The sequence below is a fragment of the Camelus ferus genome, chromosome 2 (assembly GCF_009834535.1).
Source record: "Camelus ferus isolate YT-003-E chromosome 2, BCGSAC_Cfer_1.0, whole genome shotgun sequence".
In the NCBI taxonomy this organism is placed as follows: domain Eukaryota; kingdom Metazoa; phylum Chordata; class Mammalia; order Artiodactyla; family Camelidae; genus Camelus; species Camelus ferus.
The window spans coordinates 65,322,468-65,343,979 of NC_045697.1; the positions used below are offsets into that span (position 1 = coordinate 65,322,468).

The 21,512-nt window shown below is 34.1% G+C and overlaps 1 protein-coding gene across 3 annotated transcripts in view; it reads left to right on the plus strand.

Annotated features, from left to right (window-relative positions):
* The window catches only part of GRID2 (glutamate ionotropic receptor delta type subunit 2), a 1,267,610-nt gene that overhangs the window by 770,579 nt on the left and 475,519 nt on the right, over window positions 1–21,512 (plus strand). For all 3 annotated transcript variants that reach the window (XM_032459821.1, XM_032459811.1, XM_032459829.1), the window contains exons 5-7: window positions 6,925–6,978; window positions 14,403–14,576; window positions 21,319–21,480. In XM_032459821.1, the coding sequence (XP_032315712.1) occupies window positions 6,925–6,978; window positions 14,403–14,576; window positions 21,319–21,480 (390 nt within the window). The remainder of the gene's footprint in view (window positions 1–6,924; window positions 6,979–14,402; window positions 14,577–21,318; window positions 21,481–21,512) is intronic.

Genomic DNA, 21,512 nt, shown 5'->3' on the forward strand with positions numbered 1-21,512 from the left:
TGATCAGTAGACTTCTCTATAAGATTCTTTTTCTTTATTTGCTTCAAGATAGTAAGAAAGTCTTATTGCATAAATCCCAGCAATTAAGTTCCAATGTGTCCCCAAACAATCATTTTAAGCCCTGATCAAAATCCAAGTAATAACTTACATTCATCTTTTTTGCCAGATATTCTTAAGAATTAATTTACTCTGCCAAGGGTCATTTAGCTTTTTTTAAAATAAAGAAATATTTTAATGTCATTCCTTTCTTGTGCTAAAAGTTAACAGATTAGAATATAATAAAACAGGCAAGGCAAGGGATGAGTGGTCCTTCAACAAACACTGCTTTTCCTAATTGTTTGGGGATAATGTACCTTTAATCACTAGAGCTGACATCGAAAAGAATCTCAGTGGAAGCAGAAACTCACAAAGAATTAAAACAACAACACCGTGATCACTTGCACTGGAAACAACTGTCAAATATTTATTTACATCCTCAACAGGCAAAGTCTTGAAATCATGAATTTACTTTTAACCACTGTTCAATCTCTGTTCAATAATATAGCACACAGGAAGGTGGATCTGTGCCATATGATGAACACAGATTCTGTGTTTTCTTACGTTAGTGCCCGTCTTTCCACATTAAGAGGCGTAGCAGGTAGCATACTGTTGGCCAAATCTCAGCGGTGGCATATTTCCATCTCCCAGGGGGTGTGGGAAGCCCCAACTGCACAGCAGTAACAATAATTCTAGCATATCCGTTTATGAAATAACTTTGGCAGTAATGGCAAGAGGATTTGGATGAAAGTGTATTTGTGGTCTTCCAGCTGGAAGATCAGAGCAGAGATTCTAAAGCAAAAGGCACAGAGTGGGATGGCAGATAGTGGCTGCTTGGATAAGAACAGAAGAGTTGGGGATCCATGCTGAGCTCAAGGGGAAACGCAAACAAGACAGTCTTTTCAGAGTATCTTCTTGCTGCCCACTACCAGCATGAGAGATTACTGATGCCATCTGCTGGATATATTTGGTATTTAAAAATGGAATCTGCACAAATGATACTCCAGTGCCTCTTGATACTGTGGCTTTAGTTCTTCTAGTGAGAAGAAAATCGAAAACCAGATCAGCTAAAAACAAAAAAACAAAACAAAGTCAGGTACATGTTTAGTGTATCTTAAGAAGTCTGCAACTTTGCATTGTCACTCTGCATTTCTGAGAATTACAGTGTTTAATTTCACTGTGTTTTTTAGCAGAACTGTGTGGTAGTACGGTTTACTGGTGTGTGACACTTAGGAAACTGGATGTAGAGTTTGTACTATAAATCCAGGAACTCCTTGCTAAAAATCTTCTACGCATTATAAACTTTATACGTGATATACTCCCTTTTGAACTTTATTGGAGGAAGGATAGTGGTTTGGTTTGGTTTTGTCTTATTTTGTTTAATTAGAAATGGAGAAAAACATTAAAGGAAAGAACAAGTATTACTATTTGATCACAACTATTACATATACCTTTGAGTTTTACGTAAGATATGGTAATTCAATTTTTGTTTTTCTGTGTTCTGGGGAAAATTTCCTTTGTTAGTTGCATTCCCTATAGAACTATTATAAAACTATGCTTTTAAAATTTAAATATTCCTCATGGTGCTTCAATAAAAATTTAGAACTCTTGGAAATGTGTGACTAAATTAAATTGATTCTAGTCTGTATCTCCCAAGAATTGCTAATCCCATGAGATTTGTAGTGGAAATGGTTTCTGTGGTCAAATTCATTTGGAATATTCTTACATTCTAAACATCTTCTCTTGGAGTTTCATAAAGCACATTTATTAAAACATGAGGAGTTGGTATTTACTGAGAGTTTACTATGTGCTATTTTTGCATTTAATCTTTGTCATGATTCTATCATGAAGGCACTATCATAAACCCTAGTGACAAATGAGGAAACTGAGGCTTACAGAGTTGGTAACTTGTTCAAAGTCACATTTACGAAAATGGAGAAAACTCTGATTTTAGAGGTCTTGCTCTTAAGTCTGAAGCCATACGCTCAAAATAATAATATATGAAACAATATTATGGATTAATATGACCTAGGTTAAGTATATTTCAGTATTGATATTAACCTGTTAAAAGCTTTGAGGATTAGTGCAGTGATGACATCTATTTCACATAGCTTAACTTAGCATCTCTAAATCTACTTGGCCATACAGTGCTTACAAATTTTAGTGGAAGTAATTTCCCACAGAATACTGAAATGCTGAGATGAGTATAATACAATAGATCAGGAGCCAGGAAGGGAGTAGCCTGTTAGTATTTCTCTGGCCACTCGCTCCAAATAACTGCTGGTGTCCTTCCCCAGGCACGCCACTCACTCAGGACTCCACCGGACGGTTTGGAATGGGCAGGAGTAGGAAGCAAACGCTTGATATCTTTGTTACTGCAGGTGCACAGAGCACGGGAACCCTTTCCATAAATGTGTATTATTTCGTACATCCTGCAAAGGGAGTAAGCTTAATTTAGTTAAGCCACAAGGTTGAGTGAAAAACAGCATGCTGCTGTTATTACTGAGTCAATTAAATTGTCCTCTGAGCTTGTAGGAACTGTTCTGCATTTATTACCAGTGAGCTACACGCACTGGCAGTTTCTTTGCTTCGGATTGTCTTATATTTAGCACATCTTAAAGATTTGAGAACGGATGATAGAAGACATGGTGATGAATTGTTGGGCTTTTCTAAAGATTCAGAAGTTCTAAAGTCCCTGCCAGTGACAGATGGTCTGTCCTTACTCATCACTTGTCTTCCTGACAGGACTTGATTTTTTTTCCCCCTTTTTTGTTCAGTTCTCTTAAAAGTAAGCTCAGCTTCTTGGGAGGTGGGGTAGTCTTATTTGTTATGACCATGTTTCTGTATATCGCTGTGGCAGCAGCTCCGTGTGAACGTGCACCTCGCGCCCTCTCGTTATTAACGTGCATGTGTGTAGTGATAAGAGGGAGGTGTGGGGCAAGAGGGGAGGGAACAGATTACTAAGAGGAATCCATACGTCCTTTCTTCTTCTTATTTTGTAACTGAACCTTCTACAGTCCCCATTGGATAGTTTTTTCTTACTGACTTGCTACTTTCTTTTGATAGCCCAAGCATAATGTGATGTTTTAGACAGTGTTTCTTATTATTATGGTAATAAAGTCTATATTATTTTAGGACCGTCATTATTTCATAGCAGTCAAAAATTTTTGGAAGTTTTGGGTTAAAGAAATACAATTAGGGTAGAATAACTTGCTAGACATCTATAAGAATCCACAGAATGAGACCAAACAACTACAACAGTAATGCAGTTAGATGTAAACTATGTTCCCACTGAAAAAATTTCCATCAAATTGCTTAATCCTTTTCATTGGCTTAAAATATATTTACTGCTGAAGTAGGAGATGTGCTACTTATGTAAGGAAGATGAGAAAATGGAATGGTTTTCTCTAAGTTCTAATATAACTGGAAATAAATACAAAGGCTTAAAATAGTCTAGGATATCGTACAATCACTTCTGAATCCTTTATCGAGAAGTAATTCAGTCCTTCAAGTTAGTAATGAAAGTAGTTTGTTACAGCATTACTTAGGCTGAAGTATATTAAATGGAAAGTGATTAATACAAATATAAAAATTATTAGATGAATTGATTTGGGATTTATAATTAGTTGTTTGACATTTGCTGTCTACACAAATGGCTGAGAATTTCTTTTTATGTAAATATGTCTTTTATAAGAATGTTCACTACATGTTAGCTCAATTTATAAGATGTGAAAAGGATAAAGAACATTATCACTCCTTTTTATCTTTTCTTTTAACTCTACTGTAATTTTCACTTCTCTGGGTGTATATGTGTGTGTATGTATATATATATGTTTAATAGTAGGTTATATATAGATAATTAATAATATGTAAGAATATACATAATATAAATAGATACATAGTCGGTTTCCAAGATCTAAGCTAGTGATCTCCCCATCACCTTTTTATGCCTCTTACTAAATATTCGTTCCACCATTACAGATATCAGTTACCTTTTTAATTAGTGGCTTTTTGCATTGCTCTCTTTTAGTAACATTCAATTATAAAAAATCAGAGAAGTTATGCCAGCTCATTAGTTATGCATGAAGATGTTAACCTAGACCTAAGGAAATTATAGTCCTCTTTTAGTGGATAGTTCCTCAAATAATGAGTGGAAGCATTAACTTTCTGTGTACAACATAGCAATAAAAAAGTTTCAGAGCTTCTTTATAATATGGTGCCACAGTAAAGCATGGATTTTAGTTGTGTATCCATGTATATCTTGTATAATTAAAGGGACGAGGCACATTTACCTCCAGATGCTTAAGTACCTTTCTGGTATAATTTATTTTCCTTCCCCAAAGAACAATGGGCTCATAAAAAAAGCCCTGAACATTCAGTATTCATGAAAAGGCCAACAGATATTGCATGGTTTTGAAATCATGCTTTTATAAAATCACAGAATTTTAAATTACTCTAATAAGTGTGTTTATTAAAATTAATTAAGGTTAGAAAAAGGCACATAGCTGAGATTAGTAAAAATGCATTGCAATAAAGAAGATAGGCTAAGTTACTCTAACAGGTAGACCCAAAATGCAATGTCTGAACATAGCAGAGGTTGGTTTCAGCGTTAGCGTAAGACTAGTTCACGGAGTAGGGAAGTGGGGTCTGCTCCATGACCTTGAGCTATTGTGATAAATGATTTATTTCTTTATCTGCTGTAATGTGCTCATATTTTTTCCTCGTTTCAAAAGTATAAAGAAAAATGTTTTATAGTTTAGTATTCAAGAGTAAAAGAGAGACAGGAGTAAGAGAAGATTATTTCCTAAGCAAAGGACGGTGGTATGGCTAGTGGTATCATGGCCTTAGATGAAATATTTGCCTTTCTCCTTTACTGAAACACACGATTGAGCCTGTACCAATATACTATTTTCTGCTTCTGCCTGAAAGTTTATTTCAAGACAAAGTGTGAAAGTTGAGTAAATTTTGTGGTCTAGACACATTATCAGTGTTATCATTATAGACACAGTATTATGTTATCATTATCATATCAAGAAGGTAACTCTTACCTTCTACTTATTTCATAAATTTTGTTGCACAAAATAAGTCTTTACTTAGGTTCTACAGGTTAATACAGAGTTCTCATAGACTGCATTTTGCTTTATCTTGCCACACGGTACACATTGTCTGAACAGGGATAATTTAGGCTAAATTGAGTCATTTCTTCATTCTACTAATAATATTGTTCCAGAAGTACTTTCAATCTATATTTTGGTTTTCATTCTCTTTTCTATAAATACTTCGTATTTCTATATGTTAGTCATGTGGGTTTTCCCCCCATATTCAATATAATTTCTCGCTCTTTTTTTAATACAGAGAACTACTTTGCTTATATCTGAGTCTCTAGTTTGTATTCCATTAAATTCTTATGGCATTCTCATTTGTTTTTTTAACAGCTTTGTTGCTAATAAATTACTGATGATTTGTCTAAGATGATTAAAGAAAAATAGTTATAAAATTAGAAATAAAGGGTGTCATTACTGGTATAAAGTAATTTTTTTTTTTAGCTAAAGCTGAAAAAACTGAAAACTGCATGAGTCGTATTTTCTACATTAAGTTTCACCTAGAAGTTGAGCATTAGTTCAAAAAATGATAATAATGATATAACTCAAAAATAGATAACATATCCTTACTTCTATGATACTGTATTATATATACACATTAGTAAGGTCATAGGAATCTATATGATGTATATGGAAATGGTATAAAGTTTATACCAAATTTTTTTTGAATTCTGCAAATAATTATATACTTTAAGAAAGTGTTGAATCACATAAAAATATATTTCCATTTGTATTTTTCATAATTCAGTGCATCTTTCAGTAGGTATTTCTCAGAATACCCTCAAAGAATAACCCTCAAAAGTAATTTACACTTTATAACAATTCCTTGCTAGCTATTAGAAAGTATCTTCAGTTGAAACGTAATCTGCAGGTATTGTTGCTGAAAATAACAGAATAATCTCTTTCAAATCAGTTTAACCTATTATATATCTATTTGCTCCATGGCATGAGTTATAAAACATGTCTTAGAATATGTATGATAAACTGGATAGAATGGAAACCTTGATTAAAAAAAGTGACCTCTGCTGTACACACGCAGAGACACACACACACACAGAGGAGAGTCACTTTTAGGTCCTTAGCTGAGGATCATTTCAAATCAATTTATCCATAGCTATCCAGACAAGATTGTTGCCTACATGTAGTTCACTTTTCTTTTAACATAAGTTTTCTTTCTGTTCATGTTACTAGTGGTCTAAAAGCTACTGAAATTACCCACCTATAACATATGTTAGTATAAATGTTTATTGCGTTTAGTCTTTACATTCAGGTAATTTTATGATTGGATCTCCTTAGAATACACTTGCACAAAACTTTTCAGAACATAGAGCATTTTACTTTGTCAAGACAATAACAAACACATACACAGGGATGTAGATGATAAGAATGTTAAGTTAGAGCCAGATTATGGAGGAATATGTACTTAGGTGTTTCTTAGGTACGTAATAGAAGGTCATCAAAATTTATTTGGAGTAGGAAATATGATTGGAACTCTACTCTAAGTTAAAATCACTTAAGTGTTATTTACATTTTTTTTCAATTGAAGCCTTTGTTTTTCTAGGCTTTTGATTATATTTTCAAACTTAATTAGCAAGTCTACAGTGCATTTACAAGATGAACACATGCTTCCACAGTGTTTTACTAATGGTTTCCATCTTCAGTTGAGTAACACAGACCTATCTAATGTGTAGTATACATTTTTTGCCATTTGGCAAGTGTATCTATTTAGTTTGGTTTGTTTTCCACAATTAATACTGACTGATAACTGGGTTCTTTTCTCTTCCAGGTTGTGGAGACGAATTTGGTTGCTTTTGACTGTCACTGGATCATTATAAATGAGGTAAACTAAACTAAACCTTGCTGTTAACTCAGGGTCCTGTTTTCATATGTATCGTCACAGCATTCCTAGGGCCTTGAATTTCTACCAAGAGACAGAACACAAAGTAAACTTTCAGCTTACTGAGTGGATGCTGTTAGATAAAAATAGAATAAGGAGTTTTTTTTTTTTTAATTATAAAGGACTTTGCATGAATGAAATACATGGAGAACGTATTCCCCACTGAACATCTTTTAGCCTTTTCCGTTGGCACACACTGCCTACTTCGGGAGATCATCTTTATGAAAAGTACACTCTTCTTTGTCAGCACAGTGAATTCCTCCCAGTGGAGTGCTTATGTTCCATTTATATTTTACTGTTGTTTCTAGAACTTTTATATCCACCCCCCTTTACACAAAGATTAAATAGTTCAGCACATGAATATGAATAAACAAGAGCAGATTGTTTTTCTTTTCATAAAGCAATACTATTGTTTTAAAATTCACCCACTTGTCAAATCCCTTGTGAAAGTTTTTTGAATTTTCTAAGGACCATACATAAGATAAAAATACACTATTACAATATGAGAGCCCTCTGAAACAAATTATTCTATTAGCACCTGCCAGTCAGAATTGGAGAGGACAGTGAGAGGTCAGTCAGGGATAAATAATGAGATCATGTGAATCTGTTCTCAACGAGACCTAGGATTCAACGTTAACTATCACTTATGAATAAAAATTATGTATTATTTATCAATAGATACTAAATATTGAATGATTGAATAACAAGTTTTGTCTCAGGAACAAAACAGCATTTTGGGCAAGAGTACTGGTTTTGCAATTAGCCAGATCGGCTCCATCCTGGCTATACAACTGGTTAGCCGTGTTACTATGGAAATATAGTATAATCATCCTGTGCCTCAGATTGCTTTGTTTGTATGCATAGTAACATTTACTTTACAAGTTCATGATAAAAATTAAGTGAAGTATTATCCAGTATCCGTAACACAGTCCTGACAAAAGACAATAAATAGTGCTGCAGTAATGAGAAGAGCACGGTGAAGTTCACAGATCACTTTCTCACACATTATTTTGTTGAACGCTAAATATTATTATGAAGTAATGAGGGAGTCAGGGCCATGGAAAGCATATGATTTGTCTCTTCTTACACAGAAAAGTAAAACCGGTTCTCAGTTCAAGTGGTTTCTCCTGCACCACACGTCACTGATGGAGTTTTAGCTCCCTTGTTGGCTCTTTTTCACTCAGTTTAAAGGCACTGGAGACATCTTACAAATCTGTTGTTGGTCTGCCAAACTTTAGGTCTACATGATTTGTCAGTGAATTTCTTATGTCAAATTAGGATGTGTTTTTCTGAGATCCCCACAGATAATGTGTGTATGTGAGATCTGCTTTTCAATAAAGTTTTTAATAACTTTAATGTTCTAATACCACTCAAGTTTCCGTCTCGAATGACTAGATATCAAGATAGAGTAAAAGGAAAAGGGAAACTTAACAAACCTTCATAATAACTTTTCAAATGAGGTATTTTCATTTCTATTTTTCTGCAAGGAATCTAAGGTTCAAATAAATTAAACAGTTTGCCAAAATTTACACAACTATGAAGAGGTGATAATGGAATGTAAAACCTTTTAGTCCTTTCCAGCCTAAAGCTTTGATTGTTCTTACTTCATTTTCTTTTGCTTCGATAATTTTCCTTACAGATTATATTTTTGAAATTTCTGCTACCTAAATTTCAATCTTAGAGGATCCATATCTTGTTACTTTTTGTCTTTAGCTTATTATTTTCTAGGCTACTATTTTTTGGAGTAGAGACTCCTCATAATTCCTGTTTTTGTCTCACCTTGCTTTTATTCCCCACCTACTGACGGCAGTGGATAGACCACACAGGCTTTTCTGTTGTAAAACAAGTTGGAGCCATTTTACTTGTTTGCATCAGTAGAGCTGACTAGGGGAAAAAAGTGATTTCTTGCCTCCTTAGAGACATGGATTAATCAAGCCTATTAATACCTATAATGTATAAATGGAAATGCCCATTCCTTTCTATTCTTTGGCAAGATTGCAGAAGGGACCCCTGAATTAACTTTTTTCCATATTCAATTTAACTTCTAGCACTATACCTGAATATTAAAAGTATGAACCCAGGTAAAGAGAGCTTTCCAGAATACCAGTGGCCGTCTGTCTAACGCTTATTTGTCAGTTTGTACTGTGGAAGAAATCGCTTCTTCATATTATAAAGAGGAAATCTGACTGAGTAAACTATCATGTGTTTCATTGATGATGATTATCTTGGAAAGAATAATACAGTTATATTTTAATATATATTTAATAAATATTATAACTCCTTTTGTTGAACTTATTAAATTTTATTTCATAAAATATTAGAAGGGCGAATGATGTCTCCAAATGGACATTCCATAATTTGGGCCACCATTTTGCAAAGAAAACATCCACACAAACAAAGCAATCTAACCAGCAAATAACTCAATAAATGCTAGAAGTGTAGAAGACAGTATAGAAGACCTCAGTTCTTTTCTCCCCTTCACACTTGGGTTTTCTACTGTAAACTGTCATAACTATAACTTCACTTTACCATTACTGGAACTCTTATCTCTGTTTTACTCACAGCCCTCCTTGCTAGTCCTTGAGCAGAGATGTCGTTTTAGCAAGATGGCAAGTCAGTACTACTTAACCTTTGAAAAATTTGATGTTCACAGCACACACTGTTTACCTTGGTCATTATATTTTCTAAGCTAGGTTACAACTCAGAGATCAAGCATATTTTCTGTATTTTCATCCCGAACAAAGACCATCCTTCAATATATCTGTGGTCAGCACCCATTCTTCCATGTGATTCCATTCAATCACCTCATTCTCTCCAAAGGAAACTTGAGTCTCACTACCTTTATTTCACTTTCAGTCCTGGTTATAATGGATGAATCATAATTTACCCTAGTCTCCATAAAAGAAGAAACAAGGATTTCTCAAATTTGCTAGGAAGATAGAGTCTAAAAGGATCAACAACCACAAAACCCAACAACATGCAGATGCCCATTTTGACTGAACATGGGAATCACGAATGTGTCTAGTTTGGTTTGTGTAGCTACTATTTTGTTGCTAATTTTAAAATGGCTTGCAAACATTTATTTAATCTTATTGCACCAACAGTTTCTCAAAGAGAAACTATAAATCAAAGTTGGCATTGTGCATCATGATACAAATTGATGTTGAAACTTGAAAACAATGTATTTTTTTCATTTGCATCAAGTGTGCTATAATAATGAGAGTCCGTGCTAGCTCATATGGTGTAATCAATCATCTGTTAGTAGTTGGTAATGGTATTTATCTTCTCCCTGCAATCAGTGGCTGAAGCACAGAACAGCCTTTCCACATAAGTACTGTCATCCCTTCAGGGTCCTGAAGCAGATGGCCTAGCACTTTATTTAAGTTTTACAAAAGTTAGACATTCAGATAGGAAGCTATGCACTGTTTAGCATAATGCTATGCGCACCCTTCTATTAGCTGTTGATACTCAGCCTGACCTTTGGTGTCCTGACTTCTTATTTAAATAGTTTAAGCCATTATTTTCTGTTAATCACTACTGAATTGTGCCGTTAAGGAGAAGTTCTTATTGTTCTTTTGAGATTTGAAAAGCCTAAGTGTGTAATGAATATGTCAAGCAGAAAGCTGCCATTCTGCTCCTCTTCCTGTTCTTACAGTCTACAGCTGGTGTTGTTTCACATTTCATAATATTTGTATAAGTTATTTCGCATTAACATTAAACTTGATGGAAGCATCAAAGGGTCATCTTTGCAATAACATGAAGAATATAAACGTATCAGCAAAACAATACCAACGAAAAGCATAATCTTTTTAAATGACACCACATAGTACACTGCTTAATATCATTACTAAAATTTGCTTTATTTAGAATAGATCACATTATTAAATCATCCCAGTGCCTGTACTTACAGTTGTAGGCATCTGTCTTTAGAAGGTGGTTGGGTAAAGTCTTCATTTTTTTTTTTTTATCATTCATTTGTTTTTTAAATTTATCAGTATTTAATAAGTATCTACTAGGAGCCAAGAACTTTGTAACATTTTAAGAAATAAAAGAACAGGAAAAGGAGGAAGGGGCCCCTTCTCTGAAATAGTTTATATAGTAGAGATTGGCATCTGATCTAATGGATTTTGAGAGTCTTTCCTTCACCAGAAGTCTATTAACTTAAGCCTAAAGCTGATACCCTACAAGGATTCAGGAGTGATCCAGTTTTCCTAAAAGATTTGTTCTGGGAAGTGGCTGTTTCTGGATGGAGTTGTATCCCTACCAAATATTTTAGCTTTCCTCTTTCTTGTCTCTTACACAGTTCAGAGTCCATCCTACATTAAATTGGCACAGCAAAGTGAACAAGAATCTTCTCTTGGATTTATTGACTTGATTCTTAATAATTTTTGATTATCCATGTAAATTATTTTGGGGGAAAAAGACTGTATGCCTTGCTCCTAAAGAAGAAAAATTGAGAAAAGTTAGGTACACTAAAATGTATTTGTTTATTTGTATTGCACTGTTAGTTCTTATTTCATAAATACACTTAGTCAAAAAATAACACAAAAAAGAAAAATAATTTTATAATTTAGCGTCTTTAAATTCTTTCAAATAAAGGAAATGTGTATGTCTTTATAGAGATGAGCACATTTGGGTAGTATGGGCTGTTTGAGAGAGTGAGTGGCAAACTAGTTCTTCACATGGTTATTTTAAAAAATCAGATGGTTTAAACATTTTTAAAGTTCAGAGCATTAGAACAGTATAGATTCCAGTAGATTATACAGTAGTTCCATGTTTTAATACAGAAGTTTACTTACGGATTTCTTTTTCATTTAAAATATCTCTTGATAGATTAAGGATTCCCTTGGCTTTTAGTGTTTATATAACATTGCATCTGCTACTCTTGAAATGCACCTTTTGAAAATGCAGTTCTGTAAATATAAAGCAGCTGCCTAATCAAGTTTTCATATCACTATCAAACTATTTTTGAGATCAGGTGTCAAAACTAAGACTGCAAGTGAATTTTTTGTGACAGACTGTCTGTTAACTTCATTCAGAATGGCAGATTCTTTCCTCCCAGAAAATTACTTTCTTTTTCCTTTCCCAAATAATAATAGGCAAAATATACTCAATTCAAATTGACATTTTCTCAGATATAGTCGCTTAGACACCTGAGAACTTCAGCTTTTAGAACCTGTAAAAGTTAACCATCTCCTTTTGTGGGTTTAAAAATAGTCCTCTTAAAGACTTTAGCTCATGATAGATGACTTTATCATTCCTTGTAGAGTCATCAGGCTATTAAATGCTGGAATAATATATCTTTAGAGTTTTAATTCCTACCATTCATGAATATTAATCTAAATAATTCCTGTAAGTAAAAATGGATTTCTTGTATAATTATTTCAGAAATGTCTCTTGTGATGACATTTATGAATTCATACTATGAATAGAGAATATTTTGAATGAAGAGCTTGGAATCTCCTGTTTATTTATCAGTGAGAATAACAGTATCTGAATCAGAATGTAATTTTTAGCAGTAAATAAGATAATAGGTTATGTACTTAGCATTTTGCTTAATATATAGTAAGGACTTAATAAATGTAAGTTTTTGTTCTAATATTCTGATTTGTAGTTCACCATGAGTGGAACATGTAGAAATGATGCTGTTTGACAAAATGTTGATAAATCTACTGCTAAAGAAAAAAAGACCACGTATAAAACACAACTTAGTCAAGGTTATGAGAAAAGTTAGTTTTTTCATTGTCCTTTTAAATGAAAATTCCTGTCTGCACAATATGAAATTTTTTTAAATGTAAAGATAATTGAATAGCAATATTAATTAACTTTTAAAGTTTTCTGGTTAAAGTTCAGGCTTAAAATGGAGTTGACAGAACACTAATTTTACTCTGAGTAGATGACAGAGAATTAAAAAGTGACCTGCTTTTTGCCAGGCAGAAATTTTGGTGGCCAGTGAAATGACACACACTAAAGGAAAAAGACGGCATTTTAAACTGAGGAAAATCATTTTTTATGGTACATTAAGGATTAATCGACCGGAAATCCAGGATATTACACTAGATATAGCTGATGGCAGGTGTTATTTTATTTTCAGAAAAATCTGTATTTCATAAAGATCATAAGTAAAGGATGAATTTTAAAGCCACTATGTGCTATAAGAAAGAATAATATGTGATTAGCTTAGTAAGGAAATGAAGAAAATATACACTTGTAAATCATCTCTTTCTCTTCCATTATTCTAAGTCTTTGAAACAAAACTGAGAAATGGCTCACTCCAGTCCAAAATGTCTCTTGTGTCAAATCTTTTATTTCTGTTGCCATAAGAATCTATCGAAACCAATGATATATTAATTGTAAAGACTTCATTGGTTTAAAAGGTTCCAAATGGGCACTTTGAAGCACAAACGGCCTAAGTAAAAGACTGCATTAAAATTAAATTTATTCTGATCACTTCTATTCTGACAAATTCCAATTAGAACAATGTTCAATTAGAACAGGTGTATGTTGTAAAAATAATATTTTATTTTTATTACTTCTACATTTATGATTGAGTCAAATCCTAAAATTTAAGTCTGGAGTTAGGAGTTGGTGGGGAAAAGGAAATAGAAATTGCTTTTCCTTGAGTTTCACAAATGCTCACATGCAAAATAGTATTGGTTTGTATAAAGAGCACTGGAGCTCACACTATATTAATCAACATAATTTTCCATCGTTATGTTAAGACCACAATTATATACTCAGTTAATTATTCAACAGTTAGTGAGCACTTTATCTGTTCCTTACCAAGAGAAATGTATGAATTAACATCAATAGTTCAAAGAAATCATTAGGAAAAGTCTTTTTGAAAATAACATCTCCTCTTTGTCTCTCTACCTATCTTATTTAAGAACCCAATTTTTCATTGCTAAGAACGATATATATTACTCTTACATTGCAACTGTCTTCCTAGGTACTCAAGGTACTTTGAAATCCATTAACGAATAATTAAGCATAAAAGCAACCTACTTTCTGACTTTTCCCAATGTTTATACAACACATTTTTTTCTGAAGTTTTCAATATACTATAAACTTATTATTGATAAAGTATATTTAAGTCAATTGCTGTGTTTCAAATTATTTAAGTATTAATTAATTATATACATAATGTATATAATTTGAAGTACAGACAGCAACTACAAATGAGTTGATTATTTTAATGAATGTGTGTTGTTGTTTTCATTTGGATGTGAGCTAAGCATTAAACAAATGTATTACAGTAACAGGATCCCTTAGCATTTCCAGATAACAACTCATTGATAGTTTTGTGTTTCTGTTACTGTATTAAATAAAGCATTTCTAATTCTTCCATTTCTTATCTTATCTTACAGGAAATAAACGATCTGGATGTACAGGAACTTGTAAGACGGTCAATTGGAAGGTTAACGATTATTCGACAGACATTTCCAGTCCCCCAGAATATAAGTCAGCGATGTTTCCGTGGCAATCATCGGATATCTTCAACGTTGTGTGATCCAAAGGATCCATTTGCTCAGAATATGGAGGTATGTTCTAAGTGCCAGGATATTTCTTCAAGGATGCTATGTTGGGCGATTGTGGAGAGAGCTTTTCCAGTGGCATTGCATTCAGAATTACACGTTTTCATTTTCTGAACTCGTCTCTGCTAGCAATTTCATAAATCTGATGGAGAGAGCACTAAGAATCCATCTTTGATCGGTCTGACCTCATTACAGCGAAATATATCCTTGTTTAATAAAAATATATCCTTGTTTAATAAAAATATAATAAGTAAAGGTTATTTTCTTTTCAGCAAGTAGATTGATAACATTTCTCATGGTAGAATTTGTGATTAATACTCTTTAATGCCAAACTCCAAAGCATTAAGCTAATAAATATGTTTGACTTTTCTGGCTTAACAAGGACATAGAAGTTTTTTTTTTTTCTTTTAAAGATTAATTTCTGGTTTGAAGAGCTGCACCAAAAAAAAAAAAAAAAAAAACAACTTAGAAGTCCAAAAACTGCTGTAGTGCTATAAACTCAGATGAGATGTAGCTGAAACCTTTGCTATTCAGAATACAACAAAGAATTTGAAAGTAAATGAATACAATCTCTGAGCAGCAAAATAAAATCCACCAAGTCCTTACAGCTTGCTCATAAAAATTCCCTTTTAATATTCATCTGGAGCCTATTTCTTTTTCTTAAGGAAAATCCTATCAGGATCTTTTTTTGTTTTATTTCTCTTTGCACTGGATATCTCAGTATGTCAGTTTGAAGGAGATATAACAAAGGTAGGCACATGGACAAGAATTGAGCTCCATAAGAAGTGCTCTTTAGATAGGCAAGAGACAAGAAAGAAGAAATCAAACAAATACACTAGTTCAAATATCCCATCAAAAGAGAGATTTCCCTGTAAAACAGCTCTACATCATAAAACAGTTCCTAAGGGTATCACTGTAGTATGTTGCCAGCATGTTAGTTAATATTTAAACAGTAAACCTACAATATCAACAAAGATGAAAGTCATGGTCAATTTCAAAAGTGAAAAGAAATGTATGATATATTTTAGAAACCTATTTCTTCAAAACATTCAATATCGAAAACATTTTAGTTCTCAGAGATGTTCAGTGTGAAAAAATAATCCTAGGAGAAATAGTTCATTCCCAATGATACTAAATAGAAGAGTTGATTTTGCAGACTTCCTGAACGATGACTCCACAGCTTCCCTATCTTTAGTCAGCTTTGAATTTTTTAGATAAATTACCATTTATCCAGCTTTTTCTTCATACTTATTACCATTGTAATGAGCAGTGTATATTTATCAGGCATCTGGCTCCAGGATTATTGCCCATAGAACTTTCCTGCTAGATTTTAAGCTCATTTAGAATAAGTTCCCTCCAGGACAAGGCATCATAAAATCACATAAAGTACTCACCTATCTCTCTTTCCCCCATCATACCCACCTCTGTAAATATCTGTAGGTTTGAATGTAATTAGGGAGAAGGCAATGGTCTAAGTAAGCCACTCTGAAGCATAAATAAGGTTAACATTTTATGCTTCTAATGACCCATCTTTTCATATTAATTGCTCATGAGTGTAATTGATGTGGAAATGATTGAATTTTAAATGGAGAAAAATGTGAAAGAACTTTGATTTAGAAAATTATGAGGTGTTAAAAGGCTGCTTCTATCAAAAGAGATAGCAGGAAATGTACAGATGGGTAAAGCAGAAAGTCACTACACAGTATTTTAAAGCATATTCGCCTAACTGCACAGTCCTGGTTCGATTAATGAGTTCCTCGAAATCAGGGAACAAATATTTTGTTTGTCTTTATATTCGCAGGCCTATCTGATGAATTCAGGATGGGCTGGAAGCACCACTCCTACCATCTTCATTACTCCTCTCAAACCCAGATAGAAGAAAATAGGACAGTGACTTTTTCTTTGAGTATTTATTACATATGTATTTCCCTATTATATGTAATAGAATTTGACTAAATGTTTAATATGTAAAAGGAAAACTGATAGAAACTTTTATATGTGAAGATTTATACAATGAAGAGTCTAAATGCAGGGCTCTTGAATTTAAAATATTCCACTAAAAGCAGAGCATTTGTTATAGAGGTTTACCTTGGTGAATATTTTATCTCATTGAAGTTAAAAAAAAAAAAAAACTAGGAAAATACTTACTGAAATTTGAGAGTAGGGCATTCCCTAGAAGAATTAACCCTTACAACTTGGAGCCCGTAAAAGCGATGCAAATAAAAATGATCAGACATATCTTATCACCAGGGTACAATTGAAAAAAAAACAACTCAGAAAAAAAGATGTATGAAAATATGACTTGAGTGAGCTCTAAAAGTAGAAACCCAACTATAAAATCACAATAATCAATACAACAGAGGAGAAGCAGGTACAGTGAGCCCACGTAGCAATCTCTGGGCTGTTACGTATTTCAGTGTACATAGAAAGGGAAGTAAGCTTTAGAAAGAACAAAAATGAGTTCCCCCAATCTTTAAGTTAGTGCCAGGAAGACTAAAATTCAGGGTTAGCTGAAGTTGCAAAATAAATGTTAAAGACACCTTTTAGATAGAAACAGAGTTTTTAGCAACATATGAAGCAAGAAGGAAGTGGCCACTTACTGCTTGGTTAATGTTAGCTTGGCTGTTAATGGAGAGAAAATAGAAACGTTCACATCTTTTTGCTTCTGTTTTCTCCACTGAGGAAAAAATGTCTTCAGACTGGAAATATTAGAATATGTCATTAAAAGTAAACCACTGGTTTAGGAGCAGGGGTTTGGTGGTGGTCAGAGTATGCCTTACTGCTCTAAAATGAGGCCTGAAAAATAATCGCCCGGAGCAGTAAATAAGCCAGTAGGTATGATCACAATATTATAATTTAAGAATACTAGAGAAATACTTGGGAGGAAGACCGGAGTGCAAGACATTGGTATAGTGTCCCAGTTTTCAAAAGGAAGGAAAAAAGATTCTGACAACCAGAGTTTAACACACTAAAATTAATATTTGGATAAAGTGTAGAATATGTTATTAAATATATGGTTTGGGGAACTTCAAATAAGATAATAGAACTTCCTAAGTGCAAGCACTTTCAAACCAAGTCCTACTTAATAATTTTCTAGATAGAGAGGATGTCATAAATCGATTTATTGTATTTTGATTTTTATGTAGTGTTTGACAAATTTTCTTATGAAATCCTCATGAGAGGACATTAAAAAGTCTAAATAAATTGATGTCATGTCATTCGAATAGTTTCCCCAAAGGACTCCTAAGAACAGAAGATGGTTAACACTCTGGCTTCAGATTTAAAAAAATTTTTTAAATATATTAAAGTCTCATTATTATATGAGACTTTGTTAGACTATATTAGAAGAATGTATTCTGTAGTTTGAGTTCTTCTACACTTACCACCAGGGTTTCCCTTACCTTCAGTTTGAGATGTATGGAGCGAGAATATTCAGATCACATTGATAAATATTCTGCTTTTGAAGTGGTCCTCCACAAAGTTTCTGTCCTTGGACCTAATATTTCCAAAATGTTTAAATCACACAAATGAAAATGAATGAAGTGTACCTCTCAGATTTGTAAGTGCCCAGGAGAAAATGCTTACATTGTGTTACATAATCAAGATTCAGATTGTTACTATTTGCTAACAATATGCCTGTAAGTTGAAATATCACAAAGATAAAGTAAGGTTCAAAATCAATTACGGGAAGTCTAGATAGATGAGACCTGGTCTGATAGCTTTTCAAGGCCGTTAAGATGAAGGCAGATTTGGCTTGAGCATAGCAGAAGTCGTTATTTCCTCCAAACCATTCTAATGTAATTTTGGTCTCTATGTCAGAAGCATTTTACTAAGATCAAGAGAGAGCAACTTATACTGCTCTCTCCTAGTTAGCTCACATCTGCAATAGTGTGTCAGTTCCAATAGAAACACTGAATAGAAACACTGAAAAATAAGAGAAGGACAGAGAAAAAACACTGATATGGTGAACAGCCTAGAAATTATACTGGATGATAAACAACTGAAGAAAAGATGATGTTTCAGGGCAGGTCATAGGAGGTGTCAAGTAGAGGTTGCACATAGAAGAGGTTGGTGCTGATGGTTCAGTGAAGGCAGAGAACAAGTGTAGTAACAGTAAGGTAGAGAGAAAGGGTTGGTCAAATGATGGGATACTGGAGTTTAATAAGATGTTAAAGGACTTGTGCATTTGTGTCCAGTAAATGATCATTAGTGTTGCTTGTGGCCTGAGTAGAAGTGAAGATCTTCTGTGTAAGATCTTTCATACAAGGAGACAGTTTGGGATCACTGTGAAGGAGAAGTCATGAATAAAGGGTGACCAAGAGGTCAGTAGATGATGGCAGAAAGGGGCTGTAATGCGTGGCATAGAAGAAAGCATGAACTTCAAAAGAGAATAGGCAGTTGCCTGAGAAAGAAGTAAAACAAGGGGTAACAGCTAGCTCAGAGAAGGTCATCAACCACCTTTTTGATCCTGCAGTTCGGGATGTGGGCAAATAAGAAGGGGCAGTCATTTGTTGAAAACACCTGTCACATACTGAGTACAAAGCACTCACCTTTAAGACCAGCTTGGATGCTAAAGTATGTGCCTCAAGGTGTGAGGAAAAGACTGTGCCCCAGGAAGTGTCAGGTTTGGGTGGAACCCAGTTACCAGGTTTCTCCCATCTGATGTTAAACTTGACTTTCTTTTCTTTGACTTCTTTGCCTTAACATCTCTTTATCAAAAACCAAATATGTGCTAGGCTCTAGGCTAAGTCAAGAGGAAATAAAAAAGTAACAAAGATGGGGAAAGTATGTACAATTTGAGCCCCCATCCAGAAGGGACTCATATTCTAGTGTGAAAAGCAGATTTAAACAAAGTCTTAGCATCATGATATGCTTCAACAGACCTAAGCACTGAGCATTATGGAGATAAAAAGAGGACTGCCCACTTAGCCTGGGAGGAGGGAGAATCCTGAGATGTTTTCAGGGTAGGATTCACCCAGCTTGTGTTCTATGAAGTGAGGATTGGAGGATATTGACCTTTGGAGAAAGATAAGAGACATCAAAGGATGCTCCCACAACTGTCTCACCTGCATACTTAAAGCAGTCAGCCAAAGGAAGAAACAAAATAAAGCTGGAGAGATAAGAACAAGCAAGTCAGAGGCGGTGGGGCCAGGAGAGGTTAGGAAAGGCCAGGTTATTGTTGATTATTGAGAAACCATCAAAAAATCTGCCCTGGGTTTTGGGGTATAGCCCACTCATGCTGCACATTTCTTCTAGGCTTACTTTTTGGGTCTTCACAGTCTAATTCAGATGAAGTTTGATTCATCAGCTGCTTTTAACTTCAAGTCTCCCTCTTCAATCATTGCCAATTGCAGCCGACCCCCTAATCAAGTAATTATCTGGCGAGGGAGGGGCAGGGGAGTGAAAGTGACCATAGCTTTCCCTGATAGTTCCTTATGAAGAACAAACTGGTATTTCTCGTAGTGCATACGAGTGTTCAGCTTCTCCTTAAAGGAAGGTCTACAAACACAAATGATTAAAGACTTACCTAGTTATGAAAGAAAACTCCCAAGGCACTGTTAGGAAGTGCTTCTTAACACTTGTTCTTACGTTAAACTCTCATCATCCTAACAGTCGAAGCATAGTACTGTGCTGGGATATGGACGGAACATTTCATAAGATTCCTTCATGATTAATTATAAGCAAAGGGCAATCAAAATACTTTTCTCTTTATTTTTAGGAAAAACTGTGGTAACAAGGCACTTTTAAAAATCTGAGAAAATTTAAATCTTGAAGATGGATTTGCTTTTCATAGCTGGGTTGATATCTCATTTTTTATTTTATATTGCATTTTTCCTTCAGAGAGGAAATAATGTAACTTTCAATCACTTTTTTTGACCTTGGATATCTCTTGGTGTTTACATTTTTTAAATATTATTTCTAATTTTTTGAAAAATAAACACCATTGGTAATTAACCGTAAGGATAGTGGTTCTGGCAAAAGTTATGTGTAAGAGTGCAATAGAGCTTATCAAACATTTCTATAATTCATTTTAAAATCTATATAGAAAGAAGAACATGATTGTCTTAGAAGAAGAAAGTGTTAGTATAAACACACATTCACAGACACTTAATTGTTGATGTATTTGTCATGTTAATGAACTGCAATGTGTGTGAATACCTATACAATTTTGTACAGATCCTTGACCATTATAGAGTTAAGGAATAGTGCTGTTTCCTCTCATTTTTAATTTACTGAATCTCCATAGACACAAACTTATACACAGATGGCTGCTTCCCTTTTTTTTGCACCTATGACACTCATCTTTTATGTAAGATCAAGTTGATATTTCTCCATCTGAATAACCAGAATGCAAAAACTTGACATATTCAGAAAATGTATTATTCAGTTTGTCCTTCCAATCTTAAGCCCTCAGATCCTTACCGCCTTGGAAAGAAATAAGGACCAGTGATTTTCTAAGGTCTGACACTAACTAACAGCCTTGCCACTGTAGAAGCTTCTCTTTTTTTTATCTTCTCTTTTACACCTAAATAAGCTGAAAAAGCAATTGAGGCATACAATCAGACAAGACTTCATTCTCAGTGGCAAAATTGCCCAGGAAATGAAGAAAGAAACTTTCTGCTTAATAAATAACCTGGGAAACCAGCCGTCTATGACATGAACAGAAGCAGCTAAGCTGACGATTTTCTTGTCATTCTTGATGGTTGGCATCAGTAGTTCTCATGATTACTGTCTAATATCTTTTCAGATTTCAAACCTTTACATATATGACACAGTGCTTCTGCTTGCTAATGCTTTTCACAAGAAGCTGGAGGACCGGAAGTGGCACAGCATGGCCAGCTTGTCATGTATCAGGAAGAACTCCAAGCCCTGGCAGGGCGGGCGCTCCATGCTGGAGACCATCAAGAAGGTATCTTCTGACTTGCATTTCACTATTCCTAA